Source organism: Cheilinus undulatus, linkage group 21 (genome assembly GCF_018320785.1).
Source record: "Cheilinus undulatus linkage group 21, ASM1832078v1, whole genome shotgun sequence".
In the NCBI taxonomy this organism is placed as follows: Eukaryota; Metazoa; Chordata; class Actinopteri; order Labriformes; family Labridae; genus Cheilinus; species Cheilinus undulatus.
The window spans coordinates 27,671,186-27,696,636 of NC_054885.1; the positions used below are offsets into that span (position 1 = coordinate 27,671,186).

General features: G+C 39.3%; 3 protein-coding genes across 5 annotated transcripts in view; 1 reads left to right on the plus strand and 2 right to left on the minus strand.

The window, feature by feature from the left end:
* Nucleotides 1–1,282: 1,282 nt before the first annotated feature.
* On the minus strand, nucleotides 1,283–10,923 carry tnfsf14 (TNF superfamily member 14). Of its 2 annotated transcripts, none has more exons than XM_041777913.1 (5): nucleotides 10,898–10,923; nucleotides 5,494–5,703; nucleotides 3,257–3,290; nucleotides 3,111–3,170; nucleotides 1,283–2,216 (listed from the first exon to the last, which is right to left on the minus strand). In XM_041777913.1, the coding sequence occupies exons 2-5, from the start codon at nucleotides 5,683–5,685 to the stop codon at nucleotides 1,810–1,812; spliced, it is 693 nt and encodes a 230-aa protein (XP_041633847.1). In that variant the 5' UTR covers nucleotides 5,686–5,703; nucleotides 10,898–10,923; the 3' UTR covers nucleotides 1,283–1,809. The 2 variants fall into 2 exon arrangements, with proteins under 2 accessions (XP_041633847.1, XP_041633846.1); XM_041777912.1 differs by lacking the exon at nucleotides 10,898–10,923 and adding an exon at nucleotides 5,850–6,052.
* A 294-nt stretch (nucleotides 10,924–11,217) lies between these two features.
* On the plus strand, nucleotides 11,218–17,874 carry LOC121503531 (transmembrane emp24 domain-containing protein 1-like). Its single transcript, XM_041777991.1, has 4 exons — nucleotides 11,218–11,584; nucleotides 14,981–15,078; nucleotides 15,284–15,470; nucleotides 15,593–17,874. Exons 1-4 carry the CDS (start codon nucleotides 11,411–11,413, stop codon nucleotides 15,809–15,811), a joined length of 678 nt encoding a protein of 225 aa, XP_041633925.1. The 5' UTR covers nucleotides 11,218–11,410; the 3' UTR covers nucleotides 15,812–17,874.
* A 451-nt stretch (nucleotides 17,875–18,325) lies between these two features.
* The window catches only part of dnm2a (dynamin 2a), a 45,269-nt gene continuing 38,143 nt past the window's right edge, over nucleotides 18,326–25,451 (minus strand). For both annotated transcript variants that reach the window (XM_041778159.1, XM_041778157.1), the window contains 4 exons: nucleotides 24,762–24,926; nucleotides 23,712–23,935; nucleotides 23,223–23,486; nucleotides 18,326–20,761 (listed from right to left, as the gene is read on the minus strand). In XM_041778159.1, coding sequence (XP_041634093.1) covers nucleotides 20,689–20,761; nucleotides 23,223–23,486; nucleotides 23,712–23,935; nucleotides 24,762–24,926 — 726 coding nt within the window. In that variant the 3' untranslated portion in view covers nucleotides 18,326–20,688. The remainder of the gene's footprint in view (nucleotides 20,762–23,222; nucleotides 23,487–23,711; nucleotides 23,936–24,761; nucleotides 24,927–25,451) is intronic.

Here is a 25,451-nt window from a genome sequence, read left to right on the forward strand (position 1 = left end):
TTTCAGAAAATGTGTGCTGAAACAAGCCATTCTCAGATTTTACATCTAGTCACCTCACCAGGGGCCCTTAGCACCCGCCCCCCCAGGTTTGGTTGGCCCTCCCCCACTTGGAAGAAAGTTCCACCCTCCTCTACTGATCCTCTTAGCTACCAGCTGAGATGCTGGATAGCTCAGTGGGTTACCCTGCTGACTACATTCTGGGAGATTGATGGTTCAAATCCCAGTCCAAACTTTGCCAAGAAAAAAAAAATAATAATAATAATATGAGTGCTGCATCCATTTCTGAGAGGGGTGTGGTCAGGGGCGGAGTCAGACAGATAATTACCATTTAAAGACACAGAAACAGCTCATTCTGAGAAGGGCTGGAACTGAGGGCTTTTTAGACATGCAAAAATCCAATACAGGGTTTTTTTTTTTTACCAACAAACTTCACAGGCATGTTTTGGGGACCTCTGAGAACAACATAAACTTGTCTTTAAAGGGTAAAATATGTCACCTTTAAATGCATTGAGTTGCTGCCATGAGATTGAATGATTTGCTATTAGTGTTAACAAATAATCAAACAAATGTACCTAATAAAGTGGCCGATGAGTATACATACTTGTCACCTTGAAAATTTTGCATAGTCTGTTGCCTAACCTTAGAACAGATGTTGATCTTATCTACAGTATGCTGAGCTGACTGTGGTCATCTTAGCTTAATCCAAAGGAGACATGCTGTGATCATGTTAGGTCTAGGGAACATGATAAAATACAATTACAAAGTTATATTTACCCCATGTACATTATTGACCATTTTGTAACAAAGCTATTCATTTCATGGAATCACTTGAAATTCTAAATTTCCTATGTTCTCCATTTTGGTCTATAAACTGGATGTCTTAGTACAAAATGAAGCTTTTGGAAACTCAAGAGCCTGAGAGGTTTGAAGGATCTTTGCTACAGACTGACTGAATTGAAATATCCATCCCTACATCCATATGCTTTTCTTGTTTAGGGTCACATGAAGGAGGTAAAGTTAATCCCAGTGGTGCAGAGGTTTGATCTGACTTGACACTTTAACATAAAGCAAAGGTATTTTTATCCCTATGGTGTGATATTTAAACACAGTTATGACTACTGTATGTCATGCGGTTGGATTGCGTGGGCGACCTTGTTGCTACTGAGACCCCTCTGCAAAAACTCCTGCAAGTTCTCATCTGACTCAGCAGGAAGTGCACACAGGAGCTCAGTTTAGCTATGTGACAGTCTGAGAAAGGCCAGAGAGAAGCAGCAGACAAGAGTTTAAAATCTATATCAGTTTATTTAATTGCTTTAATACATTATATACATAAATAAGCAGCTATATCACATATTCTACCACTAAAGGATAAATAAATATAAAGATTATGTATTATATTAATAATAAAAAGGAAAGTATACACTCACAGATTGGTTTTAATTCTTATATCTACATTTATGCTCTACAATATAAGGATAAGAAAGGTAGAACAGCGTAATAAAAGCAATTTTTTGTAATATTCAAAGGAGTGAAATTCAACAAGTATACAAGAAAGTAAATAAGAATCCCTGATGTGAGAGTGCAAAGTGAAATTCTGTCACTCCATCAAACCTGATTAAAAATACCCCAACAGACAGTTAAAGAAAAGCCACAAACCAGTCCTTCATAAACTCAAACTATAAACATGTTTCACATCTGCTTCACCTTCCTGTCACTGATCTATTTATTACAGAGACATCATTAATCTGTGAGATGCTTCATCCACCTGTGTGTTCTCACATGATTTGAAATGAAATATCAGTGTGATGTTTAGAGCATAAATGCACCAAATATGTTCTCATAGTATCTGAATCTCACAATTTGGGAGGAATTGCTCACTTTCACAAAAATGGCATCATCTTGGTAAAAGTGGAACACTCCACCAAGGTAACTGTTTGATCTCTGATCTGAATCCTGACCCTCTCTCTTGTCGTGGAGCTCTGAATTTGCCCTTGACACCAGGATGGGGATGCTTTTGCCTTTGTAGCGCTTAGTTTTCACATGAATAGCATGGTGAAATGGTTTGAAGTTGAAAAAGGAAACCTTGGAATAGACATGGTAAAAACCCTCCTTCTGAATGATGAGACTTCTGTCTTTGTAGTCCATCTGAAACAGGATAGGGTCTGCATTCATGCTCCATGCCATGATCTGACCTTTATGAACTACATCCTGTCCATCTGAAAAGAAAAAGGAAAAATGTGAAGTTTTCAAATTTGAAATAAAGTCACTTCCCATAAGAGGTATGGCTGTTAAATAATGACACTGTGCTTATGAGGATAAAACGACATGGTTCACAGCCACACTGAGTGTTATATGTTAAAGGTTGGGTATTCACGCATAACTGCTGTAAGTTTCCAGTAAGTGGCATCTTTAAATCATTGCTAGCTACTGATTGAAGTGCATGTGTTTTGGGACAATTTTGGCACACACTTTTGTTCTGTTTAAATTTTTATGCAAATTTTGCTGAATTGGCTCTTTATCAAGGGAGACCATTTCAACTATCATTCTTTTACTGACTCGTCAATCATTTTGAACGATTTGTTCAATTTGCTGAATGTTTTTAGATGTTTTTGATGTTCCTGGGCGCCCAGAACGTTCATCCATTGAAACACACAAACACGTGATATGTAGTGTTCCCCATACACCTTGGTTGATACAGGAAACCATTTGGCCCCTGTTTCGTTCAATATTACCAGAAATGTCTAGTTAATGCATTACTCAACTTTTCAGCAAATCCTTTTCCCATGCCTTGTATGCAAACGTGCACCTCCAAAAGTAGCTAGCAGTGAACTAAAGACATCACTTATTGGAAAATTACAGGAGTTGTGTCTGAGTACACAACCTTTAATATATAACATTGGGTCTGACTGTCAACCACATGGTATTATCCTCATAAGCGCAGTCTCATAACAGCCATACCTTGTATATTTGCTCAGGTACAACAAAAGACCTTTACACAATTCAGGAAATTATCTTATAGCTAAAGCTATAAAAACATCCTGGAAATTAAGGAAAAAATAAACATTTTAATCAATGATCAGAAACTCTGGGAATTCAAGGAAAGTACCCACCTGTCAGATGTGCAACTGGTTTGGAAGGACTAACATCATGAGTCTTTGTGATTGTGCCATCTGTGCCAGAAGGACCAGATATCATGAGTATGATGTGGATTTTTGAACAAGCATTTTTTTAATCAGCCAAAAATGCGACGACTTACCGGAAATGACCATAGAGGATGATCCTGAGGGAGCCTGCAGAATAAAGCAAAATGGTTTAGTTGCAAATGTTCAACCAAGTCATCACTAACAACCGCGCTGCTTATCGAACAGAGGTGTGAACATAAACTGCAAAAGTGACTGTTCCATGCTGGTCTTAACAATTTCTGCATTAAGGTCTTCTTTGTTTGCGGTTATGTTTCTGCAAAACAAAGTAGGGCATGTTCAGAAGGTACCTGGAACTTAAGCAGCAGGAAATAGACCACTTCCTTTTCAGCACCATCCCTTTATGGTAAAGTCTGCTCAACAACGTCTAACCAAAAATGCCCTGTCCTTCCTCCCCCCATCTAGCCTTGTGACTCTGGCCTTAAAAGCACCTACAAGAACAGGAAATTGAGTCACAGAGAATAAAAGCAATGGTCGTACACCATCACAGAACATCAAGAACCCCTGCTGCCCCCACCCCATTCCCCTACTTGGGACGTCAATGGATTTCTCCGTAAATGGGCTGGACTACTGTGCACTTCTCCATATTTACACATGTTCTTCCCCTTAATAGTAAAATTCTTCTATCATCAGCATTTTGAGGAGGAAAAACAATCAATCACATGATCAGATGATGTTCTAGGATTTTCACTGATTTCCATAAGAAGGCAAAACAGGCAGTTTCCAGAGGGTAGATATGTATAAAAAACTACACAAAGAACAATGATGTGTAAGCCATATTTCTCATGGTTATGTTTTAGTTAGGACCGCCATTATTAATCCATTAACCTTAATTAACCAAGGCCAATAAGACAGGCGTTTATTTTATACAGAAAACTTTGGTTAAACCACTGCAACGTTTTCCTGCAGCCACAATAATGAAAAATAAGTACATCACTAATCCTAAATGTCTTATTTCAGGGGCTGTCAAAAGATTAAATATTTGTTGCGATTAATCTCAGAAGTGATGTTGTTAGGCACGATTAATCCCCTGTTTCAAATTTTCAAATTCAACTATTTTGCGTCAACCTTTTTTTTGTCTTTTTGGATTTTTACTGTCTCAAACTAAGAGTAATTGACCTCCTGTTTGTCCACAGACCTATTCTTATAGATTGATGGCATAACGAAGAAAACATTAGCATAACCGCGGAAAAAAAACTTATGGACCTTAAAGGAAATAACGATACAGTAAAAAAGTTAAATGGTTGATAGTAAAAGGAGCAGATGAGTTTTGACTTGTCTACTGAGCTGTCTGCAATTTTTTTTAAAGTGAAATGAGGCATTAAGGAGCAGTTGTGAACTTATTTTACATTATTGTGACTGCAGGAAGACGCTGACACGGTTTAGCCAAAAGTTTCAAAAATGTTTCTGTGAATTAAAATCCTGTGATAATCTTCGAGTTACCCAAAGTTCATAATTTTCCTTGAAATAAAACGCTGGCGTTGGGCCAAAACCTCATATCTCCAAATTCACCACTTTTCAAGAAATTAAAAATACGCTGTACATTTTTCAACACTAAATACTAAAAAAGTATTTTTTGGACATTTTTTTATGCTTTAAAATTGGTAAAAATCCACTGATGATTGTAGAGGGTAACCAATAGCAAAGATTCATGGAAATATTAAAATCATAAGAAATTGAGATATGAGCTGGTCTGTAACCACACAGGATGTCAATTACCTTCAGTTTAATACCAAATGTTACAAAAAAGAAGTTAATGCAAAATAGTATTTCAAAACGTTACACAAAAGGGAGATCCTCACAATTAACTACAGATATTATGAGTTTAAAACAATTGAAGATTTTAGTCTTACGATAGCCCTATTATTGTTTGTAGTAGTTATTTGGTGAATTGTTTGGTTGTGCATTATTTCATTATTTCATATCGCTTACATTGCAAAGTCAAAAACCATTACATTTTCATAATATTTTACATGTTATCTTGAACAGTATTAATTTTTTTAGTTGATTGCAAACAACCACCAGACTTATACTAATAAGTAAATACTTGTGTTTTAAAATAAAATTGAGATGTTACTGCACTATGCACAGCTATTCAAAGGTAATCTAAAGGTTAAATTGACAGGAGTTTTTGGGTTAGCAGAGACAAACAAAGCCGAGTGTACTTCAAATGCGAAACAAGGAAACTGAGATTTAAAGGAAACTTTAAAAAAAGAGATGGAACTATGAGTCAGAGCTGATATGAATTCAATGGACATAATTGTGAAAGTGTATTCAGTGGTTTGATACTTACAGATTCGTGTCTGTGGAAGCGGAAGATTAAGCAAGCTTCGATGACTATGCCAGCCAATGCCAGGCTCACTAGCATGAACAACAGGGTCTGTGCCCCAGCCTGCCGTCGTTTCTGGCTTAGCCTGGGCGGCACTGGAGGTCCGGTGGCATGGGTGTCCACCACGTACACAGATGGATATCCACACTCTGGCATACCTCCAATGCTTTCTCTCTAGAGACAAAATAAAATAAAATAAAAAAAAGCAGTTTAAGAATATTCACAAGTTGGCAGAGGTTGTTGCTTGCAGGAGACTGTGAAACCGACAGAGACAGCAGCGACAGAAACGCAAGACAAAGTAGCAAAATGGGTGGGCTTACTTGTGGTTGGGTCAGCTGGTAAAAGCTCGCTAGATGTCACACGGAGAGCAGACTCAGATGCAGAAATCTTGATTTGTTTCATCAGAGCACATTATGAAGCATTCAGAGAGGCCTCTGTGTGCAGTCACTGCAAACTCCCAACTGTTACTGCACATTGTGGGAACTTTCCACTTTCCACTTTTCAACTTAATTGACCAACAAACCTCAAGATTGAAGGTGACAGTCAACCCATGGAAGATCAAGCACAATGCACGTTTCTAAGCCCTCTCACACCCTCCCACATTACTGTTTTAGCAATGTTGAAATGTCTTCGTTCACACTTCCTCCCTTACATACACTTTCTGTGGCTTGACACATGCTGACAGCATCAATACTGACCAGAATGGTGCTTAAGATCCCGATCTCAACCACTTCACACTTTGTTATCAACCTCTACCAGTGATTTGTTGAGGGAAATAAACCTGAGTTGCTGAAGAAACATAACTAAATATGTTATTGTTAAACCTTTCTTGATATTAGTTTTATTAGTTTTTAGTTGGACATTAGCCATACAAAATACAATTTTCAGGCCAGAGTAAACTAGCTGATGATCAGTGGTTCTTGAATAGGAATATTAAAAAACAAAACATATAAACACTAATCAAATATATCCTACAAATACAATGTCATTCTTTTCATGAAGATAAGCGTTACTTTACAAAAGAGTATGTTTTCCAACATTTTCTTTAGAAAACAGAATATATTAATATCAAAAAAAGGCAGAACACCAAAAAATAAGGTATTTCTTCACTTACTTTGTTTTCCACCATGAATTAGTCCACTTTTTGGCTTGGGTCAGACCTACACATGGCTTAATCAAAGCTTTTAGCTGAACTCACTCACCTTGCTGTTGTTTTATCATTGTCTATTTGCTATGTGCTCTTATCTGTTTTTATCTTGTTTTTAACCCTGTAGCACTTTGAGATTTTCTTTAAATATAAAGTGCGTTACAAATAAAATGTATTATTATTATTATCACAATGTCTGTGTCTGAGTAAGTAAGTAAGTAAGTAAGTAAGTAACTGACTGAGTGAGTGATGCTAATTTATAAGCCTTACAATACAGAGTTGCGTTTGTTTGTACTGAATGCTGGCAGTGATGGCTGCCTCCATTGTGTTAACTACAGCCATACATATAGAGTTGCGCTGTGGGTGGGGTTTACTTGTAGCTTGTAGCTTTAGAATGGCCTCTGTTTAACCAGAACTAGGCTACATTTCTGTATGACAAAGTAAACAACCCTATAAGCTTTTCATGTTAGGAAAGATGTTTTCATTCTTCTGCTGACCTGCTTTGGCATGACTATGTGATAGTTGAGGGGGAAAAGGTGACTGCTTGTGTGAATGCATGTGGACAACGGCTGCTCGTGTGGCGATTAGCTCTGACTAAGTCACAGCAGCACTTTGTCAAAACTGGACATTTCTTTATTAAAACCAGCGAAGACAGCAACACTAAAAGCTTTATGTAACAGAAAGGGTGTTTTTGCTCTTCTGCCAACCCGCTTCAGCATGAGTATGTGATAGTCAAAGGGGGAAAGGGTTACTTGTTGTGCTTGTATTTACAGCTGATAGCCGAACGTTAGCTCGGCCTTAGCCAGACCAACACATTTCTTCATCACAGTTAGCACTGAGAGCAACACAGAAAGCTCTACTCCCGGTCTGTTACGGCATGGTTTTCCGATCATGGTGGCGGGCTTGTCCATATTGTCTGGCGTTAGCTGTTAGTTTGGATGTTGCTGTTGGACCACTGCTGTTTCCCCCGAACTGGACCGCTCTTCTTGTGCTTGATTAGGACCCGTGATTTGAGACTCATGCACAATCTTCAGTTTTTAGTTTTTCCATCTCGATCTCCTGTCCCGCTGTCACTCTTTCTCCTATTGTCCCTTCTCTTTGACCATTTGTGCGTCTTTCACGCAGCAGCGTCAGCTGCGACGCTCACGCACACACCTACACTGAAACGCACGCTAACATGTTGGTAGTGTAGACTCAAGGCTTCTATGTGTTGAGGGCAAAAGTTTCAGAATACTGGAGGATAAACAGCAGAACTTTCTTTCCTTAAAGCTCCTCTCTGACCACGGAAGACCAGCGCATCAGCGCTGTGTCACGTCAACATATGCTGGCTTTGAACTTTGCCAAGCCAACCTTGGTCCTGTATTGCTCCAGCCTCCTGATAGCCATCCTCCAGGCCTGTGCCAGGCCCATGCCCCATCTCACCCTGTATACTCGCAGCTGACCCCTCCACCATGCATGCTGCCATCCCCGAGATCTGGATCAACGCACTGGGTCCTGGGCACCCAGTATGTGATGAGCTGGATCAGGCCCAAGAAAGCATGCCAGATGCCTCTAAAAGCTGCCTCTCCCGTATCAAATAGCTGGCCCTTCCTATCCCCACTCTCCTGAGCACATCAACATTAGACACACGGTCTTTTCGATGATCCCCAGAAATGCCCAAAGAGAAGCTGTCGCAAAGGAGTCCAGCTGCCACCTCTGGCCATCAGTCAATGTCTAGGCCTCAAAACAGTATAGTAGGATGGGAAGGACCAAGGAGGAAAAAATTCTGACTTTCATCCACATGCTCTGTCTTGCTCAGAAAACCCATTGAGTCCAAGTCTGCGGTTGATCTCAGATCTATGGGTTGCACTGCCAAGGTAGATAAACTGCTCTACAACTTCCACATTCTCACCATTCAGTGACAAAGATTTGATGGCAGCATCCAAGGCCAAATACCTGGATCTTTGTTTTGAACAGGGAGACATGCATTCCTGACAATTCTGCCTCCTTACTCATCAAGTTAAGAGCCCCCACAAGGACATCTACAGTGTACGCAAGGATCACAGCTTCATCAGCAAAGTCTAGCTCAGTGATTTGGACATAATGACACTCCACTGGTCGCTGCCCTTATTACCCGCCCCATTATCCAGTCCATGCAGGTACAGAAGAGCGTAGGGGCTAAGCCTCACCCCCAAATCAACTAGGAAGAAGTCAGACGTGGAGCTGCCACACTTCACAGAACTCTGTACCAGAACACAGGGCAGACATCAGCTGGATGAGTACACGCTCCATAATCCTCATGTCACTGAGTCAAACGTCTTCTGGAAGTAAATATGGAAGCAAGCAACCCTCTATGAATTCCTGAAAGCACTCATTGAGGACCCGAGGTGCCAGGATGAAGTCTGCTGTTGACCTCTTAGATGGCGTCGGAGCAGTGGTTCACAGATCCTGTTCCGACATATCAGTGCAAGGACCTTGGCCAGCTTTGCGAGATCAGTAGTTGTTACACTCTCACACATCACTCTTTACAATCCAGATGACAAAAGGCTCTGCTTTAATGTGTTTCATGGGAGTTGAAAGATATTTTTAATCCAACAGAACTCCAGAACAGAAACATCATTAGAAAACAGTAACTTTAGTCCTGTCTGAGTTAAGTAGAAGAACATTTTCTGGTCATTCAGGTTTTAACGCCATGAAGGTTTAAATTGACATTGGTGTCAGCTGGCTTCATTGATATTCAGTTGCACAGCAATGAAAATGTATGCAGTTTCCTTGCTGTCAATATTAATCACAGTAATCATGAATACCTAAGATCCACAATGAGAGCATTAATTCTATTTAACCACAATTAACTGCACGATTAATTGTTCCTTTCAACACACATTGGTTAAGCCATTGCAGCATCTCCCAAAAAAGATGTCAAACAAGTTACTGCTCCTTAATGTTTCATTTCACTTCAAAGAGCTCAACAGACATGTTAACAGGCATCTGCACCTTCACCTTTTAACTGTCTCCTTAATTCCTTTTCAGTCTTCTATGGTTAATTTCATGCCATAGTCTTAAATCTACCCAGGGTTCTTTATTTTATTTCAAATAAAATCAGCTTAATTAGCTACAATCAAAGTTTTTAATCTTTGACAGCTGTATTTCATATTCATATCTTATAAAAGGTGAAAAGAATCGGTCCAAGCAGAGAATCTTGTGGAACTCCATGTCTAACTTTGCTGTGCATTGAAAACTTATCATTAACTTAAACAAACTGTGTTCAAACTGATGCATTTGACTGAAACCTACTGAAGGTGGTTCCTGTAATGCCAATTAATCTTTCTAGCCTCTGTAATAGGATTTGATGGTCGATCGAGCAGGATAAACACAGAGAGAAGTCCACTCCACTCTAACCAGTGAAGTCTCAGTGCTATGCTGGACTCTAAATGTTTTCTAAAAATATATAAATTAATTGTTTCCATGGAGAAAATCAAATAACTAATTAGCTACTTCTTTCTCAAGGTTTGTTGTAATGGGTGGATTAGACATAGGTCTATAGTTCGCCAGGGAGCCTAAATAAAGAGTATGCTTTGAAAGAAAAACAGCAACTGTGTGTGATATGCTTACATATTTATGGTTCTAAATGTCATCATGACATTGTCTCATAATGAAACTTCAGTGTGTGATTCTCACAGATACTGATACTACATGATTCAATTAAATCAGCAGAAATATGATCTAGCACATTCAGCCAGAAATGAGACTGGTAACATAAAGTTAAACACTGGAAACAAGCAAGCAACAGTATTTTTTTTATTATTATTATTTCCTCTACTATCAACCTCAAATATGTTTCTAATCCTTTACATCTTTTTTCTTCCTCTTCTTCTAAGACTAGTCATTCACCTCAACAAAACCCCTAAACATCCCCTTCTTGAAAGGGGGAAAAAGAAAAAAAGAAACGAGGAACAGTGTGGCTTATGACAACGTAAAAATGTTCACATACTTCTCTGATTTTGTGGCATACTGTAAAGCTATTACGAGTCATCAGCCATTAGCCTGACCAATGATCTTTTTAGCATTCATTAACTTCCCACACATCTCAGAGTTACTTGATTGTTTCTAACATAAATTCACGGCGAGCTTCGTTTAAATAAATAGACGTGGGCCTATCAAATATTACTTGTATTTACTGATACCAGCTCAGCATTCTATTTAACATACACGAGCGTTTTTTCTATGCTCTTATCTACTTACCCATTTTAAATGCTTCTCATCTCGTCCGTGACATCCAAGGGTATGAGCTGCATCCTGAATGCTTTCACCTTTAGCTCCCTCTACTGACAAGAAAAGGTCATGCCGCTACAATTTTTATAAGGGGAAATTCACAGTGCTGAAAGAAAATTATGTTAATAAAGAAATAGATCTTTAAAATCAGAACAAAAGCAAAACTATGAGCTAGGACTACATAAAAATATTTTTTTTAGCTGCTACAGCTGTAATACTAGAGGTTTTTTCTCAGGCTCACCTCAGTAGAGCCAACCCCTTGTGAGTATATTGCACCTTGTAACCTCTCTTCAGATTTGCATGTGGCCTCAGTCCACTCCAGAGCTCTCCTGTTCGACTCAGATAGAAGATCCTCTCATTCAGCTCTTATAAATGAACTTGTTAATGACTTGTGGATTATAACAGAGAGCGTTACTGCAGCACTGCTATATTGTTCATGTGAAACTTCGGTAAAAGTGGAGTTTGCACTTTGAGCTGAGGGAGATGACTGTGCCGGTAGAACTCTGTTTGCTGGCATGTTTAACTCTGACTGTTGGATTGACGTTGGGTTTGGGGCCAAACAAAGAACTGGAGTTTACATTTCTATTACCTGCTGGTAGCACAGAATGTTTTTTCCAACCTACAGAGCACAGCGGCAGCATGGAGGTTGAATATCAGGTAGATATAGTTTTCTTTACTTTATCTTTTAAGCTTATGTCCACTATGGTGACCATGAAATGTTTTTGGTGTTGTATTTTAAGATCCAGCTAACTTAACTGAAACTTTAGAATAATGTTGCACTGAAAAACAAGTGACCAGGTGTTTGGACTTTGGTCTTGAATGCAGAGAGATAAGAAAACACTGCTGCTGTTGTTACAGACACTTGTCCTCAAGGCCATAAGGGGGGATGAAGGGGCCAAACCAAACTGGGGGTCTATGGAGGGCAAAAAATGTAATGTTACATTATAAAGTTAATCTTTAATATCCATATTCTATATTCAACCCAAATAATAACCACTCTTGGAACAAATATTTATGCTACAGTATAATATGTCATTTTCAGTGCTCCTTTTCTTAAAAAAGAAATCTTCATTTCTGGTAATGTCTACAGTGTGGGCTGAGCACAGTTGGAAAGCTAAGCCATGATAGGCACAAACATAGGGATGACAGAGAATAAAGTAGAACTGAACTGAAAGAACTTGGAGGGAAAGATAATAAATAATTGCAGAAAAAGGGGGACGTAATTGTGAAAAGTGATTAAAATTAAAGTGTTGAAGGTGGCCAACTTGGTGGTGAAAGCAGTTACAGAGTGGTAAAACTGGGTAAAAAGTGGGAAGAAATGGGTTAGAAGAAAAAAATAGAAGCAAAAACGGTAAAAAAAATGCCTGGGAAAATGGGCAAAAGCAGTTCAAAAGTGTTAAAAATGACAAAAAAACATTAAAGTAATTAAAAATAGGCTAAATATTGCAAAAGTGGGTTAAAAGTGGCAACAATGGGTTGCAGAGGCAAACAGCAGGGGAAATGGGAGGAAACATGGCTAAAGTATTAAAAAAAAGTGTTAAAAAGTAACCAAATGAAACCCTGTTAAAAGTGGCAAACTGGGCAAAAAGTTGCAAAAGCTGGTTAAAAAAGGCAAAAATGGGTTAAAGCAGGGGTGTCAAACTCAACCACAGCAGGGGCTGGATTCTGTATTCAGGTCTTACCTGAGGGCCAAACAGGGTCACCTTTTTAACCAGAAACTGTCAACCTTGCTTCACCGGTAATAAAATATGGGGGGGGGGGGAACCCCTAAACGTAGCACTGATGATAAACGATTTTGACATTTAAAAAAATTCAAAAGATAAGTTTAAAGGCTCACAATATGAGAAAAGTAAATTTATTAGTTAAAAATAATGGGTTTTTTTTAATGGCAAATATATTAGAAAGAAGTCAAAATCATGAATTGAAAAGATCAAAATATGAAATAAAATTCGTAATCATGAAATTAAAAGTCAAAATATCATTCAAAATTTAAATTGTAAGTCTAAAAGGTCAAACTATGGGATTATGACATCAAAGTTTGGAGTTGAAAATATGAGGTACAAAATAACTGGTTAATATCACTTAAAAATTAGAATTATGAATCTTAAAGCTCAAAATATTATATAAGAAGTCAAAATTATGAGTTGAAATGCTTAAAGTATAAAATTAAAAGTCAAAATCCTAAGTTTAATTGTGAGATGCTAAATTGAAAATATGAAATTAAGTTGCAAATATTTTTTTCCCAACATTTTTGACTTCTTATCTAAATATTTTTACTCCTTACTTTTTCAGATTTTGTGAATTAACAAGGATATCTTAAATCATCAAGGTCAGTTTACATTTTTGTACTTGAGGAAATCTGCAGACCTCATAGTGATGGGCCAGTTATAACAGAAATGTGAGATCATCTTGCAGGCTGGATTTAACTGTTTCACAGGCCAGATTTGGCCCCTGGGCCTTAAGTTTGACACCTGTGGGTTAAAGGTTTCAAAAATCTGGGGGGAAAAAGTGACACAATTTGATTTAAAATGGCATCATGGGTTACAGAGGCAAAAATGGGCAAAAAATAATTTTAAAAATGGCAAAAAAAAGTGCCAATAATGGATGGCTAAAGTAGTTAAAATAGGTTAAAAGGCAAAAATGGGTAAAATGTGGCAAAAATGGGCAGAAACAGTAATGGAAAAGGTTTAAAAATGTTGCACAGATAAGTGATTTTAAAATCAGAACCCCAAAATAGCTTGACACACCTTCAAGTTCTTGAATCTGCTTTGTTTGACAATCCTCTGAAGGCTGCACTCATCCCCGCTGTCATCTTGTTCTTTGCAGAATTTTTTTTTTGATACAGCCTCTGAGAACAGCCTGCCCTGTCAGCGATGACCTTCCGTGGCTTACCCCCCTTAGAGTGTCAGTGACTGTCTTGTCAAATCAGTAGTCTTCCTCATGGTTGTGGTTGTGTGTACTGAACCAAAATGAAAGAATGAAGACCCAGGAAACTTTTGCAAATTGGACTTTAAATTATTCTAATATTTTGAGATAGTGGATCTTAGATTTTTGTGAGCTGCAAAGTGTTATCATCAAAAATTAAACAAATGAAGTCTTGAAATGTTTCACTTTGTATAAGATGAATCTAGAATCTATAGAAATTTAACTTATTGTTGTAAATCATAGAAAAATTAACCATGTAGTACTTGGTATACCAAGATGAACCTGTATACTGTATGCAAGTTTTTAACATGCATCTTAAACTGGAACAAATATGCATTAATATATAAGAAGAATATATAACATGCAGTGATTCAAAGTACAAAGTACAAATTTGCCATATTTCAACTCCTGCAAACATGTCAAGCTTAAATAAGCTTATTATATTTCACTGACTGAGCACTTTTATGGATCTGACCTTTGTAATGCATGACAGTGCAGTGTGGTGTTATCATACCACAACCACACCACCTTGCAGCTGCAGCCATCACAGACTAAGCTGCCGCACTGTCACACACCGCTGTGCTCTCTGGATGTTTTGGATAATAGAAGAGCATGGCAGAAAGACTGGGGTGTCATTTCTGGAGCAGTTGATTCATGATGATCTAAGGAGTGAAGCATAGCTCTACCATAATTTTCAAAAGCTTATCACAAGTGGCAACTCTGGAGTCTTTTAGGCTCAAGGCAAAAACTCAGACCCCCACCTCCTTGTAACAAGCATCGCCTCAGCTTTTCACAGCAACAACTTAAGATAATGCATTCATTTTCAGGCATAGAAATGTGTGCATTTTAAAAGAATGACTGACTGCACCTTGCAGGTAGCTTGGCACTATTTAAAAAAGGACATAAATTCAGACTCTTTATCAAGACTCTTGAACACATCTGTCCAGTAAGAGTCCCTGAGGCATGCTATGAGAGCTGTCTTGTTGCTGTTCATTCTGCCATGAGGGTTTTAATTTTAATTCTATGGTTGCATGTATACTCATATGATCAATGCCTGGTGTGAGTGTGCAGAGAACAATGACAATGTGTGAAGCATCACTATTCTTTGTTCTTCTTTTTCTCTTGTAGGTGATAGCTGGATCAGGTCTGGATGTTGGCTTTAGCCTCATCTCACCCAGCGGAGGTCGGCTGGTCTCTGACTTCAGAAAATCTGATGCCATTCACATGTTAGTCACCCTGACTCTTGTTATGTGTGCTCTGTCCCTGTGCTTTGTATTTCTGTTAGCTCCAATACAAAACATATTATACATTATTTTCACAAGTCCTCTCCCTCTAGTACTGGGTATTTTGTTGTGCCATTAGAGTGAGTACATGTAACATTTATAATGTTATAATGCTTTTAAACACTGACACCTATTTGTTGTCATGCAGGGTGCACCCCACAGAGGATGGAGACTACAGGCTATGCTTTGACAACAGCTACAGTAAGGTGTCAGAGAAGATGTTATTCTTTAGGGTGACTGTTAATAATCAGAACACCACAGGTGGAGATCAGGATGAGTGGGAATTCTTGCCTTTACCAGAGAGCGAGTTGGACTTCAGACTGGACTACATAAGGGTGAGAGGGTGAAAGAAAACCATGAACCCTGCTCAGACAATTTAATCACCTTGTGTGTTTTTTAATGTGTCCATAGTATCCATGCTGTGACTTTCATCTCCTCCTTTTGCTTCCTCTTCCAGCAAACCCTGGACTCCATGTACCAGCGTCTGGAGAGGAGCCGCCATGTCCAGAATGCGCTGCGGGCCTTTGAGGCCCGGGACCGCTACCTTCTGGAGGACAACCTTTGGCGGGTGTCCTTCTGGTCCTGCATCAACCTCCTGGTCATGCTGGCTGTGGCTGTCACCCAAATCTACACCCTGCGAAGCCTCTTTAATGAGAACAAGCGTGTGAGAACATAGTACAAACAAATCGGCTTCATTGTAATGCAATGACTCAAGACTTCCTACTGACATGTGCAGCTAAATTTAAATGAGTAGTTCACTCTTGAACAAAAGACTTGTAATGCATGGGGGAACATTTTATTTTAATCAAACACTTGCTTTGAAATATAACCCTAATTCCCCAAAAATTGGGGAACTGTGCAAAATGTAAATAAAAAGTGATTTTCAAATCTCATAAACCAATATTTTATTCACAATGAAACATAAAAAGCAAATCAGATGAAGCTGAGAAACTTCACTGTTTCATTTTTAGTTTGGTGGCATCTCAAAAAAGGAGGAACAGGACCTTCTCTGCCATTGTGTAGCATCCCCTCTTCTTTCAACAACAGTCTGTAATCGAGGAGGAGAGCTGTTGCTGGAGTTTTTGAAGAGGAAAGTTGTCCCATTCTTGTTTGTTTCTTATTGGTGAAAGGTCTCGAGTGCAGGCAGGCCTGTTCATCACCTGGACTGTTCAAGGTTCAAGCCATCCTTTTTTGATGGGCGCAGTATGTGGTTTCTCAAATTGTCTTGCTAAACCACATACCAATGGTGGGATTTTAAAAGTCTTCGCAGTTTTACATTGAATAATGTTTTTCTGAGTGTCCCACATTTTTTAGATGCAGGTGTTCACAGGTGATCATAGTCTCACTGGAACCACAAACTAAGACCTGTACTGTAGTATACACACAAACTCAAATGCTCTTTAAGATATACATGAGCATATTTTATTTTCAACACTGATTTTTGGAAAATGTCATTATAGAAGATTGAAAACCAAAGCTGTTCTCACTGGAATGTTATTTATTAAAGTTCAGATACTACATTTCACATCTACATTTATAACTTTAAGCAATATTCTGTCAAAGCCAACAAAAAACCTTGTACCAAATTTCAAAACCCCCACCGCCTGAGAATGCACTGTAACAATGGTTTTCCTAAACTGTATTTTAACAAGTCTTTATTTATATTATATAAAGCATATATTCACATGTTCCTAACAGCTATCTCCCTGATCAACGCCTCCATCTATCTGGAGTTAAAGAAGGCACAAAAGTCAAGTCATACAGCTGGGGATTACAGTAAGCTTTGGCTGTAAATCCATTTCCTGTGTATCAGATGCTGTCCAGTCATTTGCCTAATGAAATTGCACTTTTGTAAAACATACATAAAGCTGGTGGTGGCAAACTTACTCTCCACACTGCCACTGTATTAATCTGACATTATGCTTAAACTTCCCAGGAATACTTGGCATCATTATTTTGGTATTGAAAAGCATTATTGCATGAAAACATGATCATCTGTCTCCATGATAGAAATGTGTTCTGTAATTTCCCCCCCAAGAGCTTGCCTGTATTTTTGTGTTACTGATTAAAAGCTTTCTGGGAGGTACGAACAGGACATTTATGCATCAGACGTTTGTGTTTAATGTGTTTTTTACAAAATAACAACTAAGCTTTATAAAATAAAAATATTTTAGTGTTAAGGTCTATTTCGACATTGTCAGAATGGTGAAAACTACTTACAGTCTGTTTCTAAAACTAAAAATGGCCATTGTAGGTTTATAGACAGTTCTGCAGCTTTTTCTCTTTGAGTGAACTGAAAGTAAGACATGTAGCTCCCCTGCAGTCCTGCTGCTGCCATGGACTGTAGTCATTTCATGTTCACCTCAGGCTCATCAAGGTCACCACTGGTTTCGACGGGGAGCCGGGCGCCTGTTCAGGAAGAATCAACCAACATTAATCTCTTCAACGTATGGCATGCTCTTTGACAGGCAATAGCACTACAGGATCCAGTCACAGGAACAGCAAGGTCATTTGTAACAAGGCAGTCGTGCTTGGCTAAGAGAGATCATCCTTTATCCTCATTAGAAGATAAAATTAGACACAACCTGGAGTAATTTATGCAGCAGCTCGAGTAGAATTCCATTTTATAATGTGACTCTTTACAAGTTTGCACTGCTGAAGAACTTTGCTTATTTAGCACTGAAGTGATTTATTATTATTCTGAAGGAGTCATAATAAAGTCTATGGAAGCTGTCATGTTTATCACCCTGCAGCATTAAAATATCCCTGCTTTCCTAAATTTTAAGCATGTTATTCTGATTGGTGTCAAAGAAGGTGCTCAGTCTATTTTGATTAAACTCTGGAAGATGAAACATCAGAACCGTTCTATAGCAGTGTAAATGCATGTCCACTTTATAATCGGGACCAAAAGGCAAAATTTAAATTGCAAAAATTGTTTTTCTATAACTTTAGCATCATAACATCCTTTTTCACCACATGTAAAGGCTGCTGTTACAGTAATGCCTCCCTGGAGCAGATAGTCTGCCAGTAGAAGGTTGCCATAGGAACATTTTCAGGCTTATAGCGGCCTGTATCGGTTTAGATGAAGAGACGGAGGAAAGTGAGGGGAGGCAAACTGGGGGGGGGGCTATTTATCTGAAATAGAGAGAGCATAGAGAGAGGATCACACAGGACACAAGAAGACACCAACCACCAGAGCCAGTCCCTTTATTGTACACAACACCTCTTTATTTGCTCGCCATACTAAATCAGTTCATGTTGTTTATTCAAATCATTAATTGCTACAGAGGCACTTGACAAGGGTTTGCAAACAAAAAGAAAAGAGATTTTTGCAGGTTTGTTTCCAACCCCTTCTTCCAAATTCAGGCAGGGGAGGGAAAGAGGAAGGAGACAGGGTACATCCATTAGGAAGGGAGGCAGTGATGCCACAACCTAATGTATTACAGGGTATTTACAGTCAAGGCTTCTCCGGGGCAGGCTGACATGACAGGCACAAGGGATTTCTTTTTTTTTTTTTTTTTTAAACATACTTTGGCCAATAAGAAGTTTTCCTCAGTGAAATACTTTTGTTTACCAGGTCTTTGAGGAAGATCTAATGTGAAGGGAAAGATTTTCATGTGTTTATTTAGCTTTTTCTGGCACTGTCACTGAAAGCCAAACCTGCAGAGAAATACAAGGGAAGAAAAAGCACACACTGTCTCTACAGTCTGGATTTGGGCAGTTTGGGATTGTTTTTAAGTTTCTTATCTTGTCACATTGGCTGATTACGCTTGTATCCTCTGAAGTGAGAGGAAAAGTCCAGACTGCCTCTCTAGACAGGGTGTGCCTTCAAACACCATAATTCCCACCACCTGCTCACCACCGCTACTGATCAAACCAAAAAACAGAAAACATCCTAGTTGCCCGACATCACTCTGCTTAAAAACGTATTCTTTAATTGGTCAAATACCCTCAATGAGCAATCAAAATAGTTATCAAAAAAATCACAGCTGTGTGGACAGAGTCCATCCCCAAGTGCCCTCCCAACATAAAACACTTAGACAGCTAATCCCTGTAGCAAAACCCTCAAATAACAGTCCAAGAGAAGCTGGGGAGCTTAGTTGTAAAAAGCTGACACAACTGTAACCAAAAACATCAAAAGAAGTGACAAATGCCCAGATTATAAATAATTCAACAGGAGATGGCTGATCTCTTTTGCCCTACAATGCAATGACAGTGTTAGTGCTTTTTTAATGGAACAACTACGCACTTAAAAATGTTGGGCTTTAATCTTGATCATATTTGTGTCATCAACCCTCAATTAAAATGAGATACAAGTGCTAACTCCCCAGAATAGGCCAGCTATATACAGTGTTACTTTAATGCATGGAAACAGAACTGATAGCAATAATATAAGTCTTGACAACTAAGCCAAGATCGAGATGTGCCGACTCCTAAAAGCTTAATACCATCTTTATACCCTAAACCACAGATCATCTACACACCCCACCACTTCACTGAGTTTTATCCCCTCTCTCTGCTCTAATCTGGGATTTAACAGTGATGAAGTCTACCTGAAAGCTGAGGGAAACCCGTGGAGTCCAACTGAGACTAAAGGGATTATAATTCAAGGCTTTATCAACTCAAAATTAGTGGAGAGAAAGCTTCCAAAAAAGTGCAGACAGCCTTCAGTCTCTCCCTCTCCCAGGTTTCTGTGCATAGTGTTTTAGTAATGGGCTACAACATCCCTGAATGACCGGCTGGTTCGAAGGACACGTGGTGAGAAGTGCTTGAAATGTAACGGTAAAAATGTTAGGATTCGTCCAGTTTTGGAGGAATAATTTAAAGGGAGGTTAAGCTACTCTCTCAGTCTTATACAACCTTCCCTTTCTGCTTTATTTTCTTTCTGTAATTAGCCATTTGTTTTTTAAAGCTACTTTTTTGATGTTCATTTAAAAGGACGCAGCCACTCAAATAAAATAACACAAAGGGGAAAACTGTTATTGACATCACCAAAATAACAACAGTGGTAATAAGCTTTTGTTTCTGAAATCAGTTAACAAGTAAAACATTAACAAGTTAAATGTGCATATTACACACAGGGAAGTAGACTAGGGCTTCTGAGCCAAGTAAAAGGTATGGGGAGGGGAGAGGAAAGAAAGCCTGTAACTGTTAATAAGTTATTGATTGGGGTTCTGTCTGAAAGCTTGTCCAGAGAAATATAACTTTTGATTAAATGAAAAAAGGGTGCTGAGCTTGATACATCATCTATTAATGGATGTGTAACATATCTCAGAAAACACCTGCATTTATGTTTACTGAAGAATTTCCACAGCAATCAAACATAATATTCAAGTGGTTAAGGGCTTCTTCTTGTTCATGTGCACTGATAAAGACGGTATTAGCAGCTTGTTACATCGCTTGAAGAGACATATTAATATGCTGGACAATGCACAATATGCACCACTCTAAGTTGGCTCCCCTCCCCTCGAGCCCCCACCTCCGGCCTTAAGTGTGCAGAAACACACACCCACACACAAAAACACACATAATTAAATGGGCTTGGCCACAGGTCTAGTCTAGCAGGGAGGGCTCAGCAGGGCGGATAATGGTGGGCCGGTGGGAAGGAGCACCAGGGGGTCTTCGGCTGCAACGTGGAGAGAAGATAGAGAACAAGGAGTGAGACTCGCTCACATAGAGACAGCAGAGAAACCAACACAACCCCGACAGAGAAGAACACGGTGGAGGTGAGAGGGAAACAAATGAAAGCCATTTTCACACATGCACTTCTGAAAATATCTCGATGATTTCAGGGAGACAGTTCATTAGTTTTCCACACAAAGCACCTCACAGAGAGAGAAGTGGGGAAGGAGACAGGAAATGATGTAAAAGAACGATGCTGAAGTAATGAACAATGCTGATTATTGTGGGATTATTGCAGTTGTTCTACTGTCCTCCCTTACTATGCTTTATATATTTTGTATTGTCTTGAGCTTTTATTTGTCTCACCTTTACATACAATTAAGTATGAAAAATTGAGACCAACAGTATGAGATTTTCTGCCTTCATATTAATACTATGTGTAGTTTATTAAACTAAAATTATCAACAAAACAGTGGCATATTAGCAAAAAGAAAAAATAATGATTGTCATTATGCACACTGTCACTTCATTAATACAATGCATTTAAATGGACTTCTATTTAATTTGGGCATTGAGAGGTGATCCTTAATGCTTTATGTCTGCTGAAAAAAGTTTGATGCCCGTTAGCTCAGACTGCAAGAGGTAGTCTGGGATGCCTTCATCCAGACTGGACTGGTTGTCATGCATTGACAGTGACATGCATTAAAGACAACCCTGTCGACAAGAGCATAACTTTTCTATGTTCATCCAGCCTCACTTCTGCAGCTCTGCTCATGAATAATATTCATCCCTCTAGCTTCCAAACTGCTCTCTATTCTGTATCATTTTTCCTTTTTTGCCTTTAAAAAAACAAAAAATGAGTCTTTTAAATCGAGGTGGCTTACATTGCTCACAACAGAGGCCAGCTCTTAATACTAGCTTGCTGTGAGTTGTCATATCAATCTAACCAGTACCTCACAAGATTAATTGGCTAAATTGCATATCACCATTTCCTTTAAAAGCATGTTTATGATATCATGAGGGAGGAAAGCTGTTTAAGTGGCACCGCCATCATCTAAATGCCGGCTCAGACTAAACCATTTTTTTGGTTGTTCACGAATGCCCAATATCAAACTATGCAACTAAAATCTTGACCTGTCTTGGATGACAGCCTGGCTACCCGGCTGCTCATCGTATGCTGATGTCACTACTGTCTCCTTGACTATGCTAGTTCACAGGTCAGTGGGGGAGGTGGGCAAAGAGAGTGAATCATAGCTAGCAGTCTTTTGCTCCAAAAGGAAGAAAAACAAAAAAGAACCAAATCTGCATTCATCCCTTCGATTCAAGAGGAGGATAATCTAGATTGGATATCCTTCAAATAGAACTTGAGGTATGAATGTGATAAAATGTCAAGAAAATGTGCCCACTTAACTGCACCAATACATACAGCTTCACTGTATTAACACATTAATCCTGTGGGGGTGGGGGGCTAGCATAATGTCAGTCTGGTAGATCATGATTAAAGGTAACAGCAAACACTCTCGTATTGGTAGGTGTCAGGGTTCACATCGTTGACATCAGGTCATGGTGTCAAACTAGATGACAATGCAAGAAAAATTCTGACATGCTAGCCTTGTCAAATCATGTTTGTGGGGGCGTCTTGGAGGTGTTGTTTATTATGACACACTACGAGACTGTCGTCCCTGACAATTGATGATGAGGTGCAACAATGCAGTCAGGCCAAAATCTGGCTAAATTCATGTAGTCTTAGCTGACCTTCAGCTATAGCAAATTCCCCCCTTTAATTTGTATTGCCAGCAGCCTCATTTGATATAGCATGTAGGGATACCAAGCTATGACTCTCTTTATGATATATGGGCTGAGGTTTGCATAAGAAGCAGGTAAGAAAGTGCTTGTGTCAGATGATCACTGAAGATGTACTGTGAATGTATAGAGTGGACCTAGGTGCTAAAGTGCTGTCACTTGATATCCAAAAAAGCTCATTAACCGCTACTCATGCACTGTCTGAACAAATCCAGACATTGCACCCGTCACAGGACATAAACTAGCCCCCCTTGCCTGCTGTGAATTCTTCTGAACTTTTCCAATTACGCTCTTGCATCAGCTCACCCTGACTTCTTGCAGAAAATGTACGAGGGGGCTGGCAGAAACCATTTTAAATTGAGTTGAAAATGTGAAAAATTCCAGTTTGCATTCAGGCATGCAGCTCACCCTGAAAATTTCAGGATGTTTTCAGGAAGTTTACATAAATGTCAAAGCACCAAAACAGTAAGAGTGAGTGATGATTGATGACAAATGATTATTAAATATAGAGTTGGGACACTGATTAGAGTGAGAAATGACAAACCATGCCTGTGACACTTGAAAGACAGAAGATGATGTGATGTTAGAGTAAAATGTTATAAACACAGTGCAACAAAATGTATTTCATACACAAAAGGTGCCAGAATAATCTGAAGTCATACCTGGGCACGCCTGGTGGGACTCGAGCTGGCCGGGAGGGGATCTGTGGGGGGGCACTGAAGGGATCCTGGCTGCTGTTAAAGGCATTCATTGATGGGCCTGGGCGAGAGGGGATTGGTGGCGCTCCGAATGCAGGAGAGGGGTTAAGAGGAGCTCCAAAGGCTGGGGAAGGGTTCAGAGGTGGTCCTGGTGTTGGGCCCCGGACAGCAGGTGGACGGCTGGGGGGCGGAGCTGCAGCAGGAGGCGGCCTGCGCTGAGGGGTTGGGCTGAGAAGGGTAGATGAAAAAATTAAACTGATATCTGAATAACTGCACAAGAGCAAACTAATTTTCCTGTGTAAGTGAGAAAATCATTCAAGCCAAATCCAGAAGAAATTCAATAATATCTGATGATGTTTTGGAATTTTCTAATCTCTCCTTGTATTTGTAACAGGCTGACTGTGGATAAGAGGAGGCGCAGTGTATTTCTTTTAATCTATATATTTTCATTACCTGGCATCTTGCATCCAGGTGTCATTCACAGGTGGGGGTACTGGGGTGGAGATGGTGTTTGCACTAATGTCCCCAATTATGTTAAGTGCCTCTTTGAGAGCATGATACATGCGCAGCATTTCGTCTCTTCGCTGAGCCTGATCAGCTGACTCCTCCATGAGGCTGTTCTGGTCTCCTGATGAGTAGAGGTACGCCAGCAGCTCTGAGTGGATGAAATCCTTTGCCTGGAAGTGAGTAAACATTAGTAGTACACAGATGGCACCAGGTTAAGTTCATCAACACTGACTAATTTTAGGATGTGGTGCACCAGAGGTCAAAAAGGAAACCATCAATGCTTAGTTGTTTTCAGATTTTAAAATGTATTAATAACTAGACTATGTAAAGCACCCTAAATGTGTTAATTTACATTCAAAGTGTCTCAGTAGAGGACCTTCAAATGTCAACATTTAGCACAAAAAGGAACTTCGAGAGAGAGAATACAGTCAGTTAACCTGGCAAATACGCTAGACTGAACACTGGGGTATTCAAAGTGGTGAGCACAGCTAAAGAAAAACTTTTTTTCCAGTTTCTTTGCAGGAGAAACACCTGCCAAATGTCTGAGTTCATGTGAGGCACTCTGGTTTATGTTGATCTTGGAGCCTCTTGTGGGCAAAGCTGTATGTGTTATCTCTGATCTTGCCTTGTACATACCTAAGTTTTGCTGTAAGATGAAAAAAAGCTTTCTTCTAACAGTCATGCTTCTCACTCACTGTGAGTCCTTGCCATAAAAAATAGAAACCTTTTAACCACATCTGCGGCCAACCTTGCGGTGCATTCATTAAAAATAACTGCACAGCAATAAACAATCATGTGACATGTTGACCATTTTGACTGCTTTAGTAGGTGAAACAGAAGCATCACTTCTGACTTCAACGTTCCACACCCAGCTGAAAACTCCTTACAGGAGCTTTAAGGTCGGAGACAGAAATTATCTTTTATTTTAGGTCTAGGTTTGACTGTGCATACACTTTTTTATTGATTGTGTCTGCTGCTGAGGACTGTTGGACTCACGCTGTTGATCATGAGATGCATGATGGTCTTGGGCACGAGGTCTCTAGCGGATTTGTTAATGATGCTGATGTATGAATCCACCAGGTTGCGGATGGTTTCCACCTGCCGCTCCAGCTGAGGGTCCATAGAGAATGTGTCTGCAGGGGCGGCCTCTTCATTCTCCACCTGTGGTTGTCAATTAAACGAAAAGATAAAGGACAAAAAACACATCACACTTTTGTTTCTTTTTAGAAGTACCAAGCACAGTACCAAAAAAGCATCCACCAGCTTGGATGTTTTAACCTTTTATTGATTTTAAAAAATCAATCACGGTCAATTTATTTATTTATTTAACCTTTATTTAACCAGGATTTATTCCCATTGAGATACAAAAATCTCTTTTACAAGGGAGTCCTGGCCAAGACAGCAGCACGATAAGTTTCACATATAAAACAGGACATAGAACAAAACACACATGATTTAGCTTTATTGACAAAAAATAAATTACAATAACTATAAAAGTGATGTAAAATACGTGACTGCATACATATTCACCCCCTTTAAAGTGACTGACCCAATTCAACAGAGGTCAGGCCAATTGGTGCTTGTGGTCTCACAGTTAATGAAATGAGGATCACCTGAGTGCAGTGAATGTGTCTCGGGTGATTTTAGTATAAAGACACCTGTGTATGGAGGGTCAAGTTACTTGTT